At 39.4% G+C, this 19,222-nt stretch overlaps 3 protein-coding genes across 3 annotated transcripts in view; 1 reads left to right on the forward strand and 2 right to left on the reverse strand.

The window, feature by feature from the left end:
• Positions 1-12,642, forward strand: part of LOC143914729 (uncharacterized) — a 202,877-nt gene extending 190,235 nt beyond the window's left edge. Inside the window, exon 2 of the mRNA XM_077435033.1 lies at positions 11,847-12,642. Coding sequence (XP_077291159.1) covers positions 12,268-12,642 — 375 coding nt within the window. The 5' untranslated portion in view covers positions 11,847-12,267. The remainder of the gene's footprint in view (positions 1-11,846) is intronic.
• Positions 2,841-12,732, reverse strand: Smg5 (Smg5 nonsense mediated mRNA decay factor). The gene is made up of 4 exons (XM_077435388.1): positions 12,204-12,732; positions 5,746-8,140; positions 4,778-5,018; positions 2,841-4,701 (listed from the first exon to the last, which is right to left on the reverse strand). Exons 1-4 carry the CDS (start codon positions 12,254-12,256, stop codon positions 4,184-4,186), a joined length of 3,207 nt encoding a protein of 1,068 aa, XP_077291514.1. The 5' UTR covers positions 12,257-12,732; the 3' UTR covers positions 2,841-4,183.
• Positions 12,733-15,552: 2,820 nt separating this feature from the next.
• LOC143914959 (zinc finger MYM-type protein 1-like) lies at positions 15,553-17,950 on the reverse strand. Its single transcript, XM_077435394.1, has 2 exons — positions 17,886-17,950; positions 15,553-17,530 (listed from the first exon to the last, which is right to left on the reverse strand). The coding sequence occupies exons 1-2, from the start codon at positions 17,944-17,946 to the stop codon at positions 16,857-16,859; spliced, it is 735 nt and encodes a 244-aa protein (XP_077291520.1). The 5' UTR covers positions 17,947-17,950; the 3' UTR covers positions 15,553-16,856.
• Positions 17,951-19,222: the final 1,272 nt, after the last annotated feature.

Genomic DNA, 19,222 nt, shown 5'->3' on the forward strand with positions numbered 1-19,222 from the left:
TTTCATTTTTATTTAATTGAAAAGTTTGTGTGTTTAAATTTAGAATGTACGTGATACTGATCTCATGCCCAAACGGGACGAGTTTTGAAATTATGACTCCTTAGAGTTTCACTGGAAATGTAATCGTAGAAATTTTAAATAAGTCAGCAACGACAGCAATATAACGTTAGTTTTTCTATATATGTATATGTAATATATATAAGAAATATTTTTGAAAGCCGAGTACTTATTCGCTCACATGTTTAACTCTTCCGGAGGTATCTATATATTTGTACACTCTGATGCAAGCCTCCAATTTATTATTATATGAAATGTTATATTATATTTTCCGATATTTAAATGTATTTTTCGATATCTGAACCCGACTCGGGCTGAAAGTATCGTCAAATCGGAAACGGATGCACCATTTGTGGATTTTTTCAGAATCAACTAAATTTCAATTGGTTTTCTCGATGAAAAACTATGTATATGTTTACTATGATAAATTTCAGTAGAAGTCCTGATTTTGTAATTTAACTTGTAAGTGCATCTCTCGTAGCTAGCTACATATTTATATCTTTCTATAAGAAGATTAAATAAAATTGTTATCATGAAAATGTGTGTGTTGGTTTAATTTAAATATTCCTTGTCATTTAACCTTTGAAGGACGGAGCGTCGAGATCGAACGAGTGTCCCGAACCGGGGTCGAGTAAGACCCCAGTATTTTTTAATCAAAATACAGCTTTTCTCAATACAAATGGGTTCAATATATATCTTATTAATCATTTTATACATCAACATAAAAAAGTTTTAGTCGTATAGTATGTTTTTGACTATTTAAAACACGCAAAAGCACATAGGTAAGACCAACAGGCGACTGCATGACTCAATAGCCATGCGCCAAAAGCGACGAAAACAATAGCTTACGAAAATATAGCTGTCTCTTTTTCTCGCATTGATTCATCGATCAACAAGAATATGCAGGTGAACAGTCAAAAACATGACTTATCGCTACGGCCTATAAATCATACTTTTGAACGTAGAAATGTATAAATGTATTTTTTTACAATGTAACCCTTTTCTAAATCGTACAAAATCTATTAAAATAAATTTCTTGTGGTTCACTCTAGGAATACAACAAATATAGGGTGTATAGCTTTTAAAACCACATAGTTATTACGAAAAACGTAAAAATTGGGGCACTTGCATACCCCACTTCGGTGAGGGAGGGTTAACCGGGCGCAGTTCTGTAAAAAGGATCTAATACACGTGTACATCCATACCAGTAGCAAGCTATGGAAATCTCCCTGTTTTTGTCGCACAGCCTTACTTGCATATGCGCAAGCAGGATACAAAGGAACTAGGTGACTTTATAAATTTGTTAAAATATTATAACGTAGAGATTAGGTTATTGGTGATCACTGGTTAACCATCACTAATCAAGCAGTATAAGATCTTGCGATCCATCGACCTCTCTGTGCTGAGTTCACGCTGTGTACACAATTTTGTTCCTTGCTTCATTCAGAGCTGGCTGGTCGACGGATCAACAACAATAAAACAACCGTTTGTAAGACTTATATGTATTTATTCGACCTCTGGTAAAAATGGTAGAAGTGTGGGTCGAGCTATATGGTTATGAACCAGTCGACGCAATCTGGTCTTCCTTGCGAAGACGTTACGAAGCAGCTTGCTTCGTGATATAGCTCCACCGGATGATGGAGCTCGTCTCCAGGATCATCGAGAGTAAGGCTAACATTGAACGTGGGTACTGCCAGCAACGACTAACCTAACAACCAGTAAATAGTAGAACTGGCGATGAACATCAGACAATTAGTCTGAACTTTAAATACCTTTCCCTCATTTCATGTAAATATCTTCTTCTTCATGTGCCCTGTCCTCCTAGAACATCGGGAACTAGACTTCCCATCCGTACTCTGTCTACGGCTGCTCGGAGTAGTACCCGGGTGCTGAGGCCGTATCACTGTTGAACATTCTTTAACCAAGATATTGGCTCATACCTACCTATCGTCTGATTATGATTTCATTTTGTATATACATATATATGTATTAGGGGGACTGAAAAGTAATCAAAAAAATATTCCCAAATTCCCTGCTTGTGCAATTTTCCTATGCAACGAAGATGATCCTGAACCATAGCCAATCTTCAACGATAATTTCTCGATGGTTTGACGAGGATCTGATTCCACCATTGACGTCGGGATACCATCATCCAATTTTTGAGCTTTTCTTTTCATGCGATCTCCTTGATGTCCCTATTCCAATTTTTAAATTATTTATACCACCAATGACACTTGTTTAGTTTCAGAATATCTCTGAAAGTATCGGTGATTTTTTTCACTGCTTCGTTTGTCTTCATTACTTGGTATAATATAAACAGCATAAAATGCATATAAATAAAGTGACCTTCCTCTATTATTGGTCTCGACATCCTTCCTCAGGTAGAAATAATTTTTTTTAAACACAATAACTTCAACATAATAAAAAAATTCAAGTGTTTACTGGACCATGTCTCGACACAAACTGACTGCGAAAGCTTGTCGAAAACTTTTGATTACTTTTCGGTCCCCCTAATATATACTAGGTAGGTAGGTAAGTACCCCCTTGAAAACTATGGTTAAACCCTTAGAGTGCTGACGTCTTTTCTGTTGAAAGCCCGCCACGCTGAAAATTTCGCCAACATTTCCAACTAGAATTATTTAGAAATCCAATAGAAAGCAGGTATAAAAATTGTAGCTAATCCAAATAAACCCTAAATAACTACCGCCGAGGATTTCAAGTTTTGTAAAGGTGTGTTTAGACTCTCTAATATATCTTGCAACAATATAAAATAATCAAAAGAAGTCTGTTAATGAATGTATTTTTACAAAACTAGTTCCGTCTTCTTTATTGTTGTTAAAATGTAATGCTCACAACCTAAACGCCAAGCCACAATCTAAAATACTCAGCAGTTAGGGATTTCCATCGAGAAATTCTGCTATGGTTATAAATTCAGAAATTCCCATATAAACCAGTCTTCATAAACATTGACACGGATTACACCACCCATATTCAATGCTACCGGGTAGTATTCTCGTTTACTCGGTACATGCTCAAAATACAACGCCTATCGGCGTTTTTACTAATTACTAGCCTCTTCTTACTTCGCTTTCTATTTTTACGTCTGATTTCTTCTGACGAAATTTGGGTCTTTATCCGATCGTTTTCAAACTTTGCCATTTTGCTCGACTTGGTCATCAATATATACATGAAAATCAAGTCCGCCATTACGATGGTGAAAAATAATCGTAATAGACACGTTTGAAAATACTCCATAATCTTTCTCGGTGTCGTCTATTGTCCACATTGCCACATTGGTCACAAAGCGCTCCCCCAAAAGTCACTAAAACCTCTATAACGGAACATCTAGCAGCCGAAAAGTCCATCATACTAACGCTAACTATCATACTAACGAAAGTTCGAGTGCCAAATATTCTGCATTCGCGGTTTTCATAGCAAAAATTGTCTTTGTGACCATCACAATGTGACTAATAATCCAATTACCGTCCACACTGTTCTTATCGTTTTTTCCCTTTTCGCTACGTCAGATTTTAACTCAGGCTCATGGATTTGTTGGCAAATCGCCGATCGGCGTTGGTCAGCATTCAAAGGATGATGTGATGTTATAAATGTAAAGATGCCGTTGATTGCGTACAATTTTATTTTCATGTCGATTGACAAATATAATATATATATTCGATTTCAAACATTTATAAGACATTATACCACAGTAAATGCTTCTATGTATTACACAAAGACAACGTAAACAAAAAAGTAAAACGAAATATGTATGTAAATAACATTTCCAATAGAAGCGGCTAACTAGTCCATATATATATAGTAAATGAAAGACGACACATTTTGTGATATGAGAGAAAGAAGAATAAAACAAGTAAAATTAATAAATGTAACAAGCACAACCCACTGGTTACAAAGTGGAACTTCCATTGTTGAACCGTGAATTTCCATTGGCATCGAGCTCGAGGCACCGCTTGGCACCGGGCACCGCTTTCTCGTGTGAGCCTTTGATCGTTCCCACTCGAAAGTGTCAATGCCGTGCGTGGAGATCCGTTTAATGCGTACCGTTTGGAAGCTGTCATGTTTGGTTAACTTTCACAGTCTGCGTGAAGCAGTCGACTTTTGCTTGTCATCTGTTTTTGCCACTCTTGCCGAACAGGTTCTTCATTTTCATACAGAAGTCTTGAATGTTCTCGATGGGGACTCCGGCGACCTTCGCCAGACCTATGCAAGTCACCTCGTTACTCTCCGGCATCTCCGACTGCTTCGAACCGGTCAGTAAAACCAATATATTGCTATAGTCGGCGTCTGATGATTTGCTTTTGAGATTTTCCACCGATTCCGATTCGACACTGCCCGACTCGGCGTCGACAGTCGAATTCGATAGATTCTCGTTCTCGGACGAATCTTTCGGCGCGGGGTTGTTTTCTTGCGATATGAAGAAATAACAAAACTCCATAATTTGGACGAAATTGTGCATCTCCCTGGGCATCTTTTTAGGATATTTGATGTTCGGAATGGATACGTTTTCAGTAGAGCGCTGGGTGCGTAAAAAGCGAGAGCCATTTCTAAGTTGAAATTCCAGCCAACGAATAGCACTCCGTGCTCCGCCCGATTCCTTTTTTAGTTCGTCCATTAATTGTAAAACTAAAACATTAAACGTGACATTAACACTTACTCGTTTAAATAAACCAATGTAAACAAACAAACAAAATCAACAAACCTATGGTCGGTATAAGGACGATCAGCTTCTTCGAAGAGACTAATCGTTTTACAAGGTAAGTGTGTTTGCTGAGAGCTTCGGCATCGACTACCACGTAAGCTGGTAATCCGTGTTGATGTCGACCGGCACGTACTTCACTCTCTAATTCCCGAACTTGGGCCGACAGCCACAGTTTTCCCAAATTTCGCATGAGTCCTTCAGATTGAGATCCAATGCTTACATTCTGTTCAGAAGATTGTTTCTAAAATATAAAATAAAACAAAGCCATTAATCGTTTGCCCGTGGCCGTCTTCTATGGAAGCTTTGCGCGACAAGTCTGTAGCGCGGCTGTCTTCCATAGAATTTCTGAACTTTGCACGGGATTTTGAGCCTTACATGCGCCTATTTCAACTGTTTTAAGGTTCAAAATTGGTTGAATATATTACTGAGAGTTGAATGCCATCTATTCAATTTGCTTAAAATGAATATATACCAGTCAAAATTAGTTTATTGTGGAACCATACTAAAACCTCGTTTATGTGACGTCACGTCTGTTGAACAATGGCGACAATACGTCTCAATTGTATGAAGAATGATTATTTGACAATTAAGCCAAAACTATGAGATATATTATGTATTTTATTGTTTAAAACAATACTTTATGTGTTAATTAGCATATCTGTTTACTTGAGTAAATATTAAAATCTGTATTTAAGGTCGAAAACTCGATTGCCAAATTCGCCAAAAAGGTGCCGCCGCGTACAGGGCTTGTTCGCTATATTTATTGCCACGGGCAAAGGGTTAATATCAAGAAATTCGTGACCTTTTTAGTAGACTTTACAAGAAGTTTTTTGTCTCAAGATCAATTAATTCGTCCTTGATTAGATCACATTTGAAATAGTTTACATCAGAAAATGAAGAATTACAAATCTAGTTCCAGATCGACTAGTTCTTAAATTTTGGAAAACTATTAAACAACAAAATCTTACCAAAGTCTTGGATTGTATATGCCTCGGTTCCTTGTTGAATTTTTTCGCGCCCGGCAAATTGCGTTTGCTCATCTTATTTCTTTTGAAGGTGTACATTTTCAACCGCCTGTTGAATATGATGCCAATTTTCAACTTGACGATGAAAACCCCAAAGTCGATCAACCTCAAGAATCGTATGGCGCTGTTTTCGCAAAGCGACAGGTTGATACTTCTGTGTGCGAGCCAATTCACATCCTTCAGTCCGGTTTTGAACAGTTCCGTCGACTTCATATCGTAATCTTCAGGCAACGGCATAGTTTTATATTTATACTTCAACGTGAGGATAACTTCGTGGAACGGATGCAGCGACAGATGATACTGTTGGTCGGCATTGTAAGAATTGCGGGCCAATCTTGGAAAAATTTGCCTGTTGACAATGTTGAGGATGTCAACCAAGGTTTGGAACAAAGCTCGACCGTTAAAGCGGCACGAAATCAAGAACTCGGCCTCGGAATGCAGCCAACTGAGAAAAATCTTCACAGCAACCAAAAGATTATCATTCTCTAAGAACTCTCTTAGCAACTCCTCGCTAAATACTTTTTTATCTGGACTATCACAGCTTTCGTGCTCGATGTTGTTCTCCGTCTTTTTATTATAATTGGCATCAGAAACGTTCTCGTTGCCGGACGACAGATTACTATCTTGAAATATATTCTCGTGACTGGTGAAGCCGTTTTCGTTTTCACTGCTCGTCGTTGAATTGATTTTATCTTTGGCGATTTCGTCCTGATTGTTAGGCGCTTCGTCGTTGTCTTCCTCCGAAGATGTATACGTATAGAATGAATCGTCGCTTCCGTCATTCTCAGACTCGGATCCGACATCTTCCAATTTATTATCTTCAGGATCACTGCCGTCGGTCGATACGTCAAAATCGGAATCATCACCGCTGTCGATAGAATTGAAACGGCGTCTCCTTCGCCTTTTCAAAACACTCTTCTTTGCTTTTGCTTTCAAAATTTTATCATTTTCTATAGATTTATTGTCGATTATTTTATTTTCATCGTCTTTCAACTCGGACGTCTGCTCTTCGGACGCTTCTTTAATGATTTCGTTTTCATCCAAGTTCGGCAATTCGACGATGCTCGTATCTTCGTCGACTTTTTCATCAACCTCGTCTAAAACTGTCTCGTGGCCATTCTGTGGACTGTCCTTGATTGAATTCTTCATATTTTTATAATTCTTCATCTTCTCTTTGCGCTCTTCGATGATCTCTTCGGGCGATTGCACCTCGAAACCAATATCGGTCAAATTTAAAAGCAATTTCTGCAATAATTGCGAGAGCATGGCTAAAGCGAAAGCCTTCAACGAAAACAACTGAGAAGATTTTTCCCTCTGCAACTTATCCATACATAGCAAAATTATCAAAACTATTTTGTTAATAATTTTACAACTCAAATAATCGGGGCTGAGCTCTTGCTGCCTAATAAGCTTCACATAATCAGCATGGCACATATTCTTATCGGGTTTACTCGATTGAGTGTATTGCAAACACTCTTTCAGCTCATACAGGGTACTCGTACACATGTCATTCAAATTTGCCGAGTCTTTCTCATTGAACCAGCAATCGACGAGGGAAATAAATTTACAAACGAAATTCTTTACAGACTCCTGCTGATCAAATCCGTCGTTCTGCTTCGAAGATACAAACTCCAAGTATTTATTATTTTTATCGAAAATCCTAGTCAGATTTCCTTCGGCACCGTCAAACGGATTTTCACAAGACAGGCAAACGATATAATAGCGAACGGAATCGAGACAGTGATGTTTTCCCGTATAAAGAGTTCCCAATTGATTGAATGGCATGCCGGCTTTGGGGTCGACACCGGACGCTTGAAGATAGTATCTGACCGACATTGAGTTGTCGTGATTGTCTTCGTATTCGGTTTTGTACCGGCTCAAGTCGCCCAAATAAACCAAGCAGATTTGAATGGAAGACCTCGCCCATTTGATCGATTCTATGTGTTTGGCGGTTTTCGAGTCGTCGGACTTCAGCTCGACGTCCATCAACGGGTAGTCTAGCAAGTCGATCATGTCCACATTCATCTCGATCTGTATTCTGGATATCAGGTTGTGATAGTGGCCGATGCCCGAGTGGATGTGGGACAAGACAAGTTCGTCGTGAGTGGTGTTGTTAGCACGCAGTCTCTTGGCGGCCGACACCACCTCGTAATAGCCCTTCCGCCAGAGCAGTTCTTGGGCTTTTCGACCGTAGAGTAACGGGTCGGCGAATATCAACTTTTCGCAGTTTTCTCTCAACTTTTGCCGGTGGATTTCAAGCGAAGACGTGAACAAATCTAGCACAGTCTTGGAACGGCTGGTACCCTCGTCCACTTTCCTAATCGCTTCACTTATGTATCTGAAATGAATTTCGATAAGAAATATGTTAATTTGTATTTGAATAGTAAGCATATACATAAAACAATTATAAAAAAAACTTGAAGAGATTAAAGAAACTTTTTTAATCATATTAAAATAGTGGTGACAAATAGTATGATTTTGCCGATTTGACGAGGAACCATTTCAACCATGAAATCAGATAAATTGGCAAACTCTGATAGGAAACGATCGATTTGGAGTCACAAATACCCAAGTATGACCTGCAGCACTGCAGATATACTCCGAAAAAAATTCTCTTCTGTCACACTAGGACTTGAACGAAATCCAGACGCGATGTCATCATGCAACTACGACACTTGACCTGAAGACAAGGACATCTGCACACAGCACGCATCGAGCCACAATCAGATAAATTGGCAAACTCTGATAGGAAACGATCGACTTGGAGTCACAAATACCCAAGTATGACCTGCAGCACTGCAGATATACTAAAAATTCTCTTCAGTCAAACTAGGACTTGAACTTGGGAACCTCTCTGTGGTTAACAATCAACGCAACCACCGAGCTACTTATTACAAAATGACAAACTTCATTTTATTTTATTCAATCAATCAATGTATGTAAACTCGACATTACAGATCGCTCCGATGCAACGAGTGTACTGTACAGATCAATAAACACCAATTATATACATAATTATTACATAATTCATAGCAATATGCATTGCAAACATCGTATACAATACGATTAACACATATTTATACAACAATACGAATTTTTATACCGATACAATAATCATCCACAGAGACATCTATGAAGAGAAACCCGGCGAACCTTGAGATATAACATAATAACTCGAAATTTTGCGAGAGAAATGGGGAGGGAAAGCCAATTTTGCAGGGAGAGTTTCAATGAAAATCAGAAAAATTGACAAACTCTGATAGGAAACGACTGACCTGGTCACAAACCAAGGTCTGGCCAGCAGCAACCAGTGTAAATCGAACTCATACCCACACTGACCATAGCAAGATATGATAAACACTGCTGGTCATACTCATAAAATATACGTAAAAAGTTCCGTCAAACAGAACTAACCCTCATAAAATTGGCAATATTCAAGTCATATAAATATTCACTCAACAATTGTTGTCACCAATTATTGTCCTCTCAGTATGAAAAAAGTTTTTATTAATAATTTTTGATTAATTCTTCAAATCTAGTCTACTAAAAACAACATTGAAATAAATTGTTCTTATTAGTGCTGATAATATGGACTATAGACTAATAGACTGAAAGGTCCATGTTTGTAAAGTATACTATTTGAATCGATGATTTTAGTGATTTAGTTGTTGAATTATAACAGTTGACGGATTTCACTCTACCATCTACCAAAAGAGATGCCGAAAGAGAGAAATCTTGCCAGCGAGAATTCTGTAAGCAAAAAGATGAAATGAAGCTCTATTTTGGTTCGTGTATTTCCTGGAATGTTAGTAAATCCTCTTGTTGACAGAAAGTCAACTTCAGACATGGAAATTTGGTTCGGCAACAGTCATCAATTAATTGACGACTTATAATTAGTATAGTAGAGATATAATTGACACGAATATGAGTGATCTAAAACGCCAATTGGAATATATTGCAACTGTAAATACACTTCGACTGTAACCAGCGGAGTGGACTAGTGGTTGGCATATTATGCTTTCGAGCATAGTGTCGCAGGTTCGATTCCCACTAGAGTTCCGTTGCTGGCCAGACCATGATTTGTGAATCCAGGTCGATCGTTTCTTATCAGAATTTGCCATTCTGATTTTCATTGAAACGGTTCCTATACAATTGGCATCTCCTTTCCTATCTCTCTTGCCAATCTCAAGTTATTCAGTGTCTTGAGGTTCGCCAATTTGATTATAAAATGCTGCAAAAATTTCTCCATACATGTCACTGTGGATGTTTGTATGAATTCGCATTGTATAAAATGCTTTATATTGTATTGACTGTATTCATCTATTTAAAGTGCACTCGTCGCTTTGGAGCGATTTGTAAAGCCATGTTCTATGAAATAAAAATAAAACATAGATATATACTTTATTCGCGATACAATAAATTCAGGTAATGTCAAAATTTTGGCATTTATCGGCAATGCAATCCTTAATTTAATATATTATTACCAGTAATTATTAATTAATTTAATATATTAATTATTAATTTATTATTATTAATTTAATATAATATATTATTAATTTAATATAATATATTATTAATTTAATATATAATATATTCAGTATTATTATTAATTTAATATATTATTATCGCTAGGCCCGTGCGGGGAGTGCGATCTGCACCGAGTGACACCATTTTTGGGATGACAACAAATTGCTCAAATTGAAAAATGCTAATCGACATATTCGTTGTATGACAGTCCTCGAGCGGCTACACGCCTCATTACAATTTTCGTATATATACAGCTTTCAGTATATATACAGCTTTATGTATATATACAGCTTTCTGTATATATACAGCTTTCTGTATATATACAGCTTTCTGTATATATACAGCTACCGCGAAATCCGTCTGATCCAGCTATATATATAGCATCAAATATGAGCCATAATTGGCTTTCGTTCAAATTCCTGAGAAATCAGTGCATGTATCTAAGGTAAGAAGATTAACTGATTCTGTCGGACGGAGACGCAATCCAGAAACAACGTGTGAACTTAGCTTCTCTTTTGGCGCTTCTCTCTCGTAAATCATAACTAGTCACCGGAGCCTGAGGGGGCCGTGTATTGTTCAAAGGTTGTAAATGCATTGTTAAAGGTTTGCCGAACAATGGATAGCACTGTGACTATCCTACCTCTAGTCATAACCAAGGATAGGCGGTCGGTTTCTATTCGGACAAAAAAAAAAATGGGTTCACCATTGTCAATTTCTATAGCCAACCTTTTTTTTTGCTCTCTAGCTTTGTAGGACAATAGTAATCGACCCTCTTTCCTGGGAGATAGAATACGAGCGCCGAAGTCTGGTCATAACTAGTGGCCGGACCCACAGCGCGCCGTTTATTGTTCAATTTTTGTAAATGCTTTGTTAAAGGTTCACCTAAGCTTTTTTTTTCTACTCTAGCTTTGTAAATAGGGTCAAACCGCCCCGATTCCTGGAAAAAGCACGGTCTCTATCCGCAGTCCAGTCATAACAATTAACAACTTAATCGCCACGCGTTTTTAGACACCGATTCGATTATTTTGTGTTTTGTGTCAACGTTTGATACTACCTCTTGAATACATAACAAACTACGGAAAAATATTGTTAATTTCGAATCATAGTCTTAACCTTTCCACCGCGTACGACTACTATACATGTCCTAGCGAACACGCCCTCAGCGCGTGAGACACGCATAGATGTCTTGGAAGTTCCAACCTGTATAAGACCCGTCTATTGTGTTTAAATTTTATAACTTGGTTGAAAATATTACTAAATGTATACTTTAACAAATTCAATAGATGGCAGTAGTCAAAAAAAAATCAATATAGGCTAAAATAATTTATAAAATATTACAACCTACATTTAAAGTCGAAAACGCGATAACAAAATCCGCAAAAAAGCAGCCGCGTACAGGGCATGTTCGCTAAATTTGGTGACGCGGGCAAAGGGTTAAACACGAAAAAGCGCGTTTGGCGATTAATTGGTTAACAAATATTAATAATTAAAAAAATTTTTTTAGGTGACACCACTAGTAATAATTACAATGATTTTTTTTCGTTTGATTAATATCTTTCGAACTTTGCCTAAGGGCGGCACATAGTCTAGAAACGTCGGTGTAACAGTTTTCGTAACTATAACATGCATTTGAAAAGATTTTCGTTGTTGTAAACCCACTGTTACTGAAACTGGATAGCACCACAGCATAACCTATACGAGATGGTCGACATTAGTGGCATTACGGCTGCAAAAGTGAACAAGAAGAAGATTCGATGGTGAGAACCGACCAATCGAGAGTCAGCTGCGAAATGACACAAGCAACACGAGAATGTCACGATGACGTGTGTGCAAAATGTCGCAACTAAATAAAGGAGAGGATTAGAATAAATAACCGGTAGAGTTTGCGCGTGCGCGCCGCTCTCTGCTCGGCGTCAGGAGGCTCCATGATGAGACGAGATGGGTTTGCGATGGTCTCGTTGTGCTGATGATGACGTCGATGGGTTTGCGGTGTGGTCTGGTATGGCGACTATGGCGTGTAGAAGTGTGCGTCGGCGTGTGGAAGTGTGCGAGAGTCGGAGTCGGAGTCGGAGTCGGAGTCGGCAGAGCGGTCGTCAGCCGAGAAGGCCGCAGCCGAAGCCGAAGCGGGTCACGACATATCGGCGATGGGCGGAAGTGATCGATGTAGAGCGGAAGCCGCTGCGGCTCGACCGGAAGTGGGCTCCTCGCATGGCGATCGACGATCGACGACCGAAGACCGGCGAACGCAATCGCCAATCACCTATCGCCTATCACCAGCCGCAGTCGCAGTCGCAGTCCCAGCGCGCACCCTGACCCACACTTCCGCCAACTGTCAGCGACACGCACGCTAGTGTCACTTTCCTTTTCGCCACTGCACGCCATCTCCAAGTCCCCATACGCACTAAAAACTGTCGCGCAACACTTGAAGAAAGTGAAGACTAGAGCAACGTGTGCAATTTTGAATGTGAGTGTAGGGATATAGCACGACTTGTACACATGCGAAACTAGGTCGATGATATCGCCTACATATTTCCCGTCGTCGAACTCAAACTGTACAAATGACATCGCGTCCTGTTCTCATATGAGAGGTATTTTGAATGTTGGTAGATTTTTTGAAGAAGGATCGAAATAGCAAGAAATGCCTTCGGCAGCATGAAAAATGTTTTATGTTGTCGAAGGTTGTCTATGAAATTGCGTTTAAGAGTCCTGCACTCCTATGTTTGGTCGGTGTTGCTGTACGGATGCGAAACGTGGACACAGTTAGTGGCATCCATGAAAAGGATAGAATCCTTTGAAATGTGGTGTTACCGGAGGATGCTAAAGATCTCATGGAAGGAGCATGTAAGAAACGAAACAGTCCTCCAGCTTCTTCATAAAAAGAGAGAGCTTCTTGACACGGTGAAGCGCCGTAGGATGGAATACTTTGGCCACATTATTCGCGGCCCCAAATATCGCCTTCTACAAACAATCATAGAAGGGAAAATAAAAGGCAAACGGTGGCTTGGGAGAAAGAAGCTCTCTTGGCTCCGGAACATCAGGTTGTGGCGGCTCGCTTATACGACATGGTCGAGTTTGGTTGCCTTCCTGCGAGTGGGAACCAACTCGGCTGGGTTCAGAGAGCTACTACTCACTCTGTCTTCAGCTGTCATATAATAAACACGTGCATTAACATGCCAGTCGTCTCATTCGTTCATCCTCCATACTGGTGACCCCCGACATCGAGCCACGCAGCCTCGATCAATTTCAACATGCCGCTCATCCCTGCCTCGCCGAGCCAGGCGGGGAAGCTACCCGCCGCGCCCCCATCGCCATCAACACGCGTCGCGGCCCGCGGGTGACAATAAACGAGCAGACACGGCTACCTACCTACCTAACTACCGACTGGAGTCCAGCCAACGTCGATGACAGGTGCTTTAAAAAATGGGGGAGCGAATGAGACGACGATCTTGACAGCTGGATGTGGAGTCATGCGCGATCCACTACACATAGAACGGTCATCCAGCACCACAAGATTCATCACACACCACCTCAGCACCATCATCATCATCAAGGCCCCGTCCGTCTCCACGAGCGTCGTCACGCCGAGACGGGCGGTAGCGCTACAACACCTCCACGAGCCACAACGACTCACAGTCCAGCTCGGAGTATCATCAACCACATCGATGCCCCTGCCGCCCCCGCCGCCCCACCAACCGACATCAGCCTCGGAAGAGCGGCGCCGCCGCAGCATCGCATCGCATCGGCGCGACCATCGGACCACCCACCGTCCTGCTCGCGACGTCACCGCCCTCGAATCTACCGACCATTCAGGGCGGTACACCTATGTACACAGCGGATGACCCACGTCAACAATTTTTTTTCTCCCCACGTAATAATTTTTTCTCTTTGTGTAACAATAATTTTTTTCTTTTGTAAAATTTGTTTCTTTGTAATTTTGGTATCGCTGATGCTGGGGGGGGAGTGATGTGGCGGCTCGCTTATACGACATGGTCGAGTTTGGTTGCCTTCCTGCGAGTGGGAACCAACTCGGCTGGGTTCGGAGAGCTACTACTCACTCTGTCTATAATAAACACGTGCATTAACATGCCACTTCAGCTGTCATATAATAAACACGTGCATTAACATGCCAGTCGTCTCATTCGTTCATCCTCCATAAGGTCATGGATGGGACTCGGTCTTGAAAAGCTATTTCGGCTTGCCCATGATAGGGAAGAATTCGCACGGGCCATAAACGATGTCTGCCCATGGTAGTCGTCTACGTCTGAATACGGATTCGGCATTAGAAGAAGAAGAAGATTAAAAAGTATTAGAAGTATGTTACATGAACTGGGATGGTTGAGTATTAATAATAGTTTGAAGCTAAGCACATTATCGTTTGTTTATAAGTTAGATCATGAGTTATTACCCGATTATTTTAAAGATTATAGAATAAGAAATAGAGATATTCATAATCATTACACTAGAAATAAGAATAATTTAGTTGTAGGTAGAGTAAGAAAAAGAAAGACAGCTGGGGGTGTCTTTCACAGGGGTGTACTAATGTATAACGCCCTCCCTGAGTGCATCAGGTCTTCTAAGACCATGGATGCATTCTTGCGAGGAGACACCTCTGTGAGGGACAGTACATATAAGTTAAATATAGAATTTTAGATATATGTTATTGAAATGTATTTTTTTGTAAATTAGCTAATAGCTAAAATTATATATAAATAAATAAAATAAATACACGAAAGTCAACCTTGGTCGAAATACCTCCGTCGAACTAGGACAAATGCGGTTTGGTGATTACTGGTCACGAAGTACTCGTCACAAAGTCACTTAAATCTCTATAACGGAACATCTGGTAGCCGAAAAGTCACACTAACGAAAACTCGATTGGCAAATATCGTGTAGGGATATACCACGACTTGTACCATACGAAACTAGGTCGATGATATTTCCCTCATCGAACTTAATCTGTGCAAATATCATCGCGTCCTGTTCTCGTACACGAAAGTCAGCCGTGGCCGAAATACTTCGTCCAGCTTACCCATAAATGGGATTCTTAATGACTAAGATCGTTTAACAATGTTGAGAAAAATAAAAATCGGATAGGATTCCGTTCCGTTTTGTTTATGTATGTATGTATATCAGTGGCGGACGGTGGGTGTTAATACCGGGTGTGCTGTGTATGCCGTAGGGCGTAGGGTATAAAATTAGCAATTAAAAAAAAATACTCGTTTTGCATTACAAAAATGTTTAATTTATTAGTTATTTATACATAAGTTCAATGCGACGTTTCTGAGACATAAACTTTTCAATCACGTCTGCATAGAATGTGTCTTTCTGTTTTAATTCCACCAATAACTTTTTTTCTATTGAAATTAAGCTAAGGCCACATAATCTATCTTGACCTTGCGTACCTCTATAGCAAGTTTTTATTCTTTTCAGCGCCGAAAAAGACCGTTCTGCTGAAGCTGTACTGCTTGGTATCGTTAATATTAATTCTCCCAGCTTAAACACCTCTTTAAAACCAGATTCGAGGTTATTTTTTGTCATGAATTGTATTAATTCATGAACAGGTTTCTCTGAAAATTCAGAGCTGGAATATAGCACAATGAGTTCGTTTTTCAATCGAATATAATCAAACAGTGATCCATAAAAATCTTTTAATTTATTAATTAAAACATTTGGAAAATTTTCTTTATATTCGTCATATTTATCATTACAAAGAAGGTGGAAATATTCTAATTTGGAAAGTGAAGAATATCTACATTCGACTTGTGCGATTATGCTATCAACTATTTTGAAATATAATTGACGAAATGAAGTTTTATCTTCTACTTCTGAATAATTTTTTAATCTTTGTGGCCACGATCATGATCATCATTTTTTTCATTTAAATAATTATTCCATAACATTTCAAAATTATTATACCTTTCGTATTTCAGTTGCTGCAAAACATCATTAATTTTTTTACAACAATATAAAACGTCCGAAGATTTAGATTGAAGAATGTTATACAAAACATCAGTTATTCCAAACAGTTTTGAAAAAAATTGAAGAAGTTTAATTGTTTGAAAATCCTCTAAAAAGCCTAAAAACCCTCGTGCTTTTATAACAGTATCTGTGTCCCATAATTCACAATTTTCTATAACATGTCGAAAAAAAATATGTAAATTGACTTCTGTATTGTTGTACTGTGCTACTTAAACGAGATGTAAAATTCCACCTTGTGGGTGCTACAGAGGGAAGTCTTTTTGTCACAAATTCCTGTAAAGCGAATACTCTTTTGGAAGATTTTGAAAAGTATGTAGACAATCCATTTAAAGTTTGAAAAAATGATTTACTTTCTTTAATATCAGAAAGACCTTGCTGCAATACTAAATTCAATACATGAGCATAACAGTGTGTAAAAAGAGCAAAAGGATAAGCATTGAGGACTTTGGATTGCAAACCATTTACGTGTCCACTCATTACACTTGCTCCATCATAAGTCTGTCCAACCAATTTGTCTTGAATTTTAAATTCTTCAACTATGTTCACCATTAGAATAGACCATTAGATGTTTTATCAGCACTAACGTCTGTAAAACTAATAAACCGTTCATGTACATTGCCTTTACATACAAAACGTAAAACTGTTGAGAGCTGTGATTTTGTCATTATATCTGAAGTTTCATCGAGAATAATAGCAACAAAACTTGCTGACTCTACTTCATTTTTTATATGAACTTTAATAACATGAGAGATTGCTTCGATTATGTCATTTTGTATACTTGGAGAAGTACCACGAAAGGTAGTAGCAGTATTTAGAGTATCTAAAACAGAATCATATTCTCGAAGAGCATTTAGATATTCAATGTAATTGCCTTTGTTTACGGAATTACATGACTCGTCGTGACCTCGCAGGGACAGTTCTTGTTTTCCTAGATAGATTATTGCGTTAATAATTCGTTTTAAAACATCTCTATTTTTATTTACTTGTTCATTATGTCGACTTATTTCGGCTTTACGTTGACTGTCAATTAATACGTCGATTCGTTGTTTGCCAAACATTTGTATGGAAAGAAATGATTGAACGTGTGCCTGCGATCCTTTGTGTTTCTTCAGTGCTGCTGTCAAATGGTTGAGATCAGCAAATCCTTCTTTGTTCCACACATTAATATCTTTGGAGAACAATAAACATGGCCAGCAGAAAAGTTTGGATCGAATTTCACAGCCTGTAATCCATACGAATTTTTTATAATTTGAAACGCAAAAATGTCTAGTGTAAACTTTTGTTTTTTCTTTATGCAAACTGGATAAATTTGGAAGAGACGGACACGGTTTCCCATCTTTAATTATTTTTAATTTTATCTCAAAACTTCTATTTGAAAACGGAATAGTTAAAATGTCTTGAACACTGTTAGCCATTATTAGTTATTAGAGGTAATAATATGACCATAAAAATACGAATGTGCGAAAAAGTACGAGACCACGTGCCGCATCGCATTCGGTCAATTGCCGAGTGGTGCGGTGCGGTGCGCGGTGCTCTGAAGTCGTAGCACACCGTACGTCTTAATATCGCGAACAAACCTATACAAGCGAATATCCGCCTGCACACTCCAACCAAACCCACCAATTTGCTGCACGGCATAGGTATTCTCTCGTCGCGGCGCACAAACTACATACACACATCACACAACACGCTGCAGACTGCACACCACACCATACACCATACATTTAGCGCACGCGGTAAATACACCATACACATCAATGCCTGCTTATACAACAACACATTATTTTGTATTAAAATACTACTTGGTTTTCACGGGTGTGCGCCGCACACCTAGCACACACCCAATATACGCCACTGATGTATATATGTAGGTTGCAAATACATAGGCTTGAAAATTGATGACACTTATGGAGACGCAACGCAAAACTTTGAAGAAATGATTTTTTAAGTAAAACTTATTTACGGACGGCAGTGAATTTCTTTAGGGCGAAATCAGACAGCGGTGAATGTGGCACGTGGTTATTTTTGGATAGTTTTAAACATATAGAAAACATGTGACGTTCATGGCACAAGTGTATGGGCAGTGCCGGCCTTACACCCGATGGCGCCCTCGGGCAATTTTTTCTAAACACTCTTAGAAAGAACTTTCGCCTTTGGCACTCTAATCTAAAATTTTGAATGGCTTTTGGCGCTCTAATTTTAAATTTTAAAGCGCCTTTGGCGCATCGTTCGGCGCCCGACCCCCCCCCCCCCCTAAAACCGGCACTGTGTATGGGATAGTCCTTTAGGGCCGGGCCGCACCGCATGCGACTTGCGAGCGACTTGGTTGAGGGCGGCCAGACCAATGCATGTAGGTAGATGAGACATGCTACACCCGTCAACTCTTTTTTCGCACACATTTCCATACATTTTTTCGTGCCGCGCAACTAGTCGGCCGACAAAGTTGCACGGTACGCTCTGCTGAGATCTAGTGTAAGGGCCAGGCCGCACCGCTCAACTCGCGAACAACTTGGTTGAGGGCGACCAGACCAATGCATGCAGGTAGATGGGACATGCCACACTCGTCAACTTGTTTGTCGCACACATTTCCATACATTTTTTCGTGTCGCGCAACAAGTCGGCCGACAAAGTTGCACGGTGCGGCCCGGCCCTAAGCTCTGCTGAGATCTCTAGGTCTAGATAATAAAAATCGATTCCGAACTAAGAAGAAGTAAGTAATTAGTAAAAAAAGCATTGATGTTTAATACAAATTGTCATCGTAAAATTTACCCTCAATATTTGGCCACGCTGCGTCTAAACTTTTGAAATAAGTTGCGTATAAAATAAATTACAATACATTCAGGAAACGTCGGTTATAATAACTAGCGCCCTCTATTGCAGAAATGTTGTGCTAAGCACTTACAAAATGTAATGC

The sequence above is a fragment of the Arctopsyche grandis genome, chromosome 7 (assembly GCF_051622035.1).
Source record: "Arctopsyche grandis isolate Sample6627 chromosome 7, ASM5162203v2, whole genome shotgun sequence".
Lineage (NCBI taxonomy): Eukaryota > Metazoa > Arthropoda > Insecta > Trichoptera > Hydropsychidae > Arctopsyche > Arctopsyche grandis.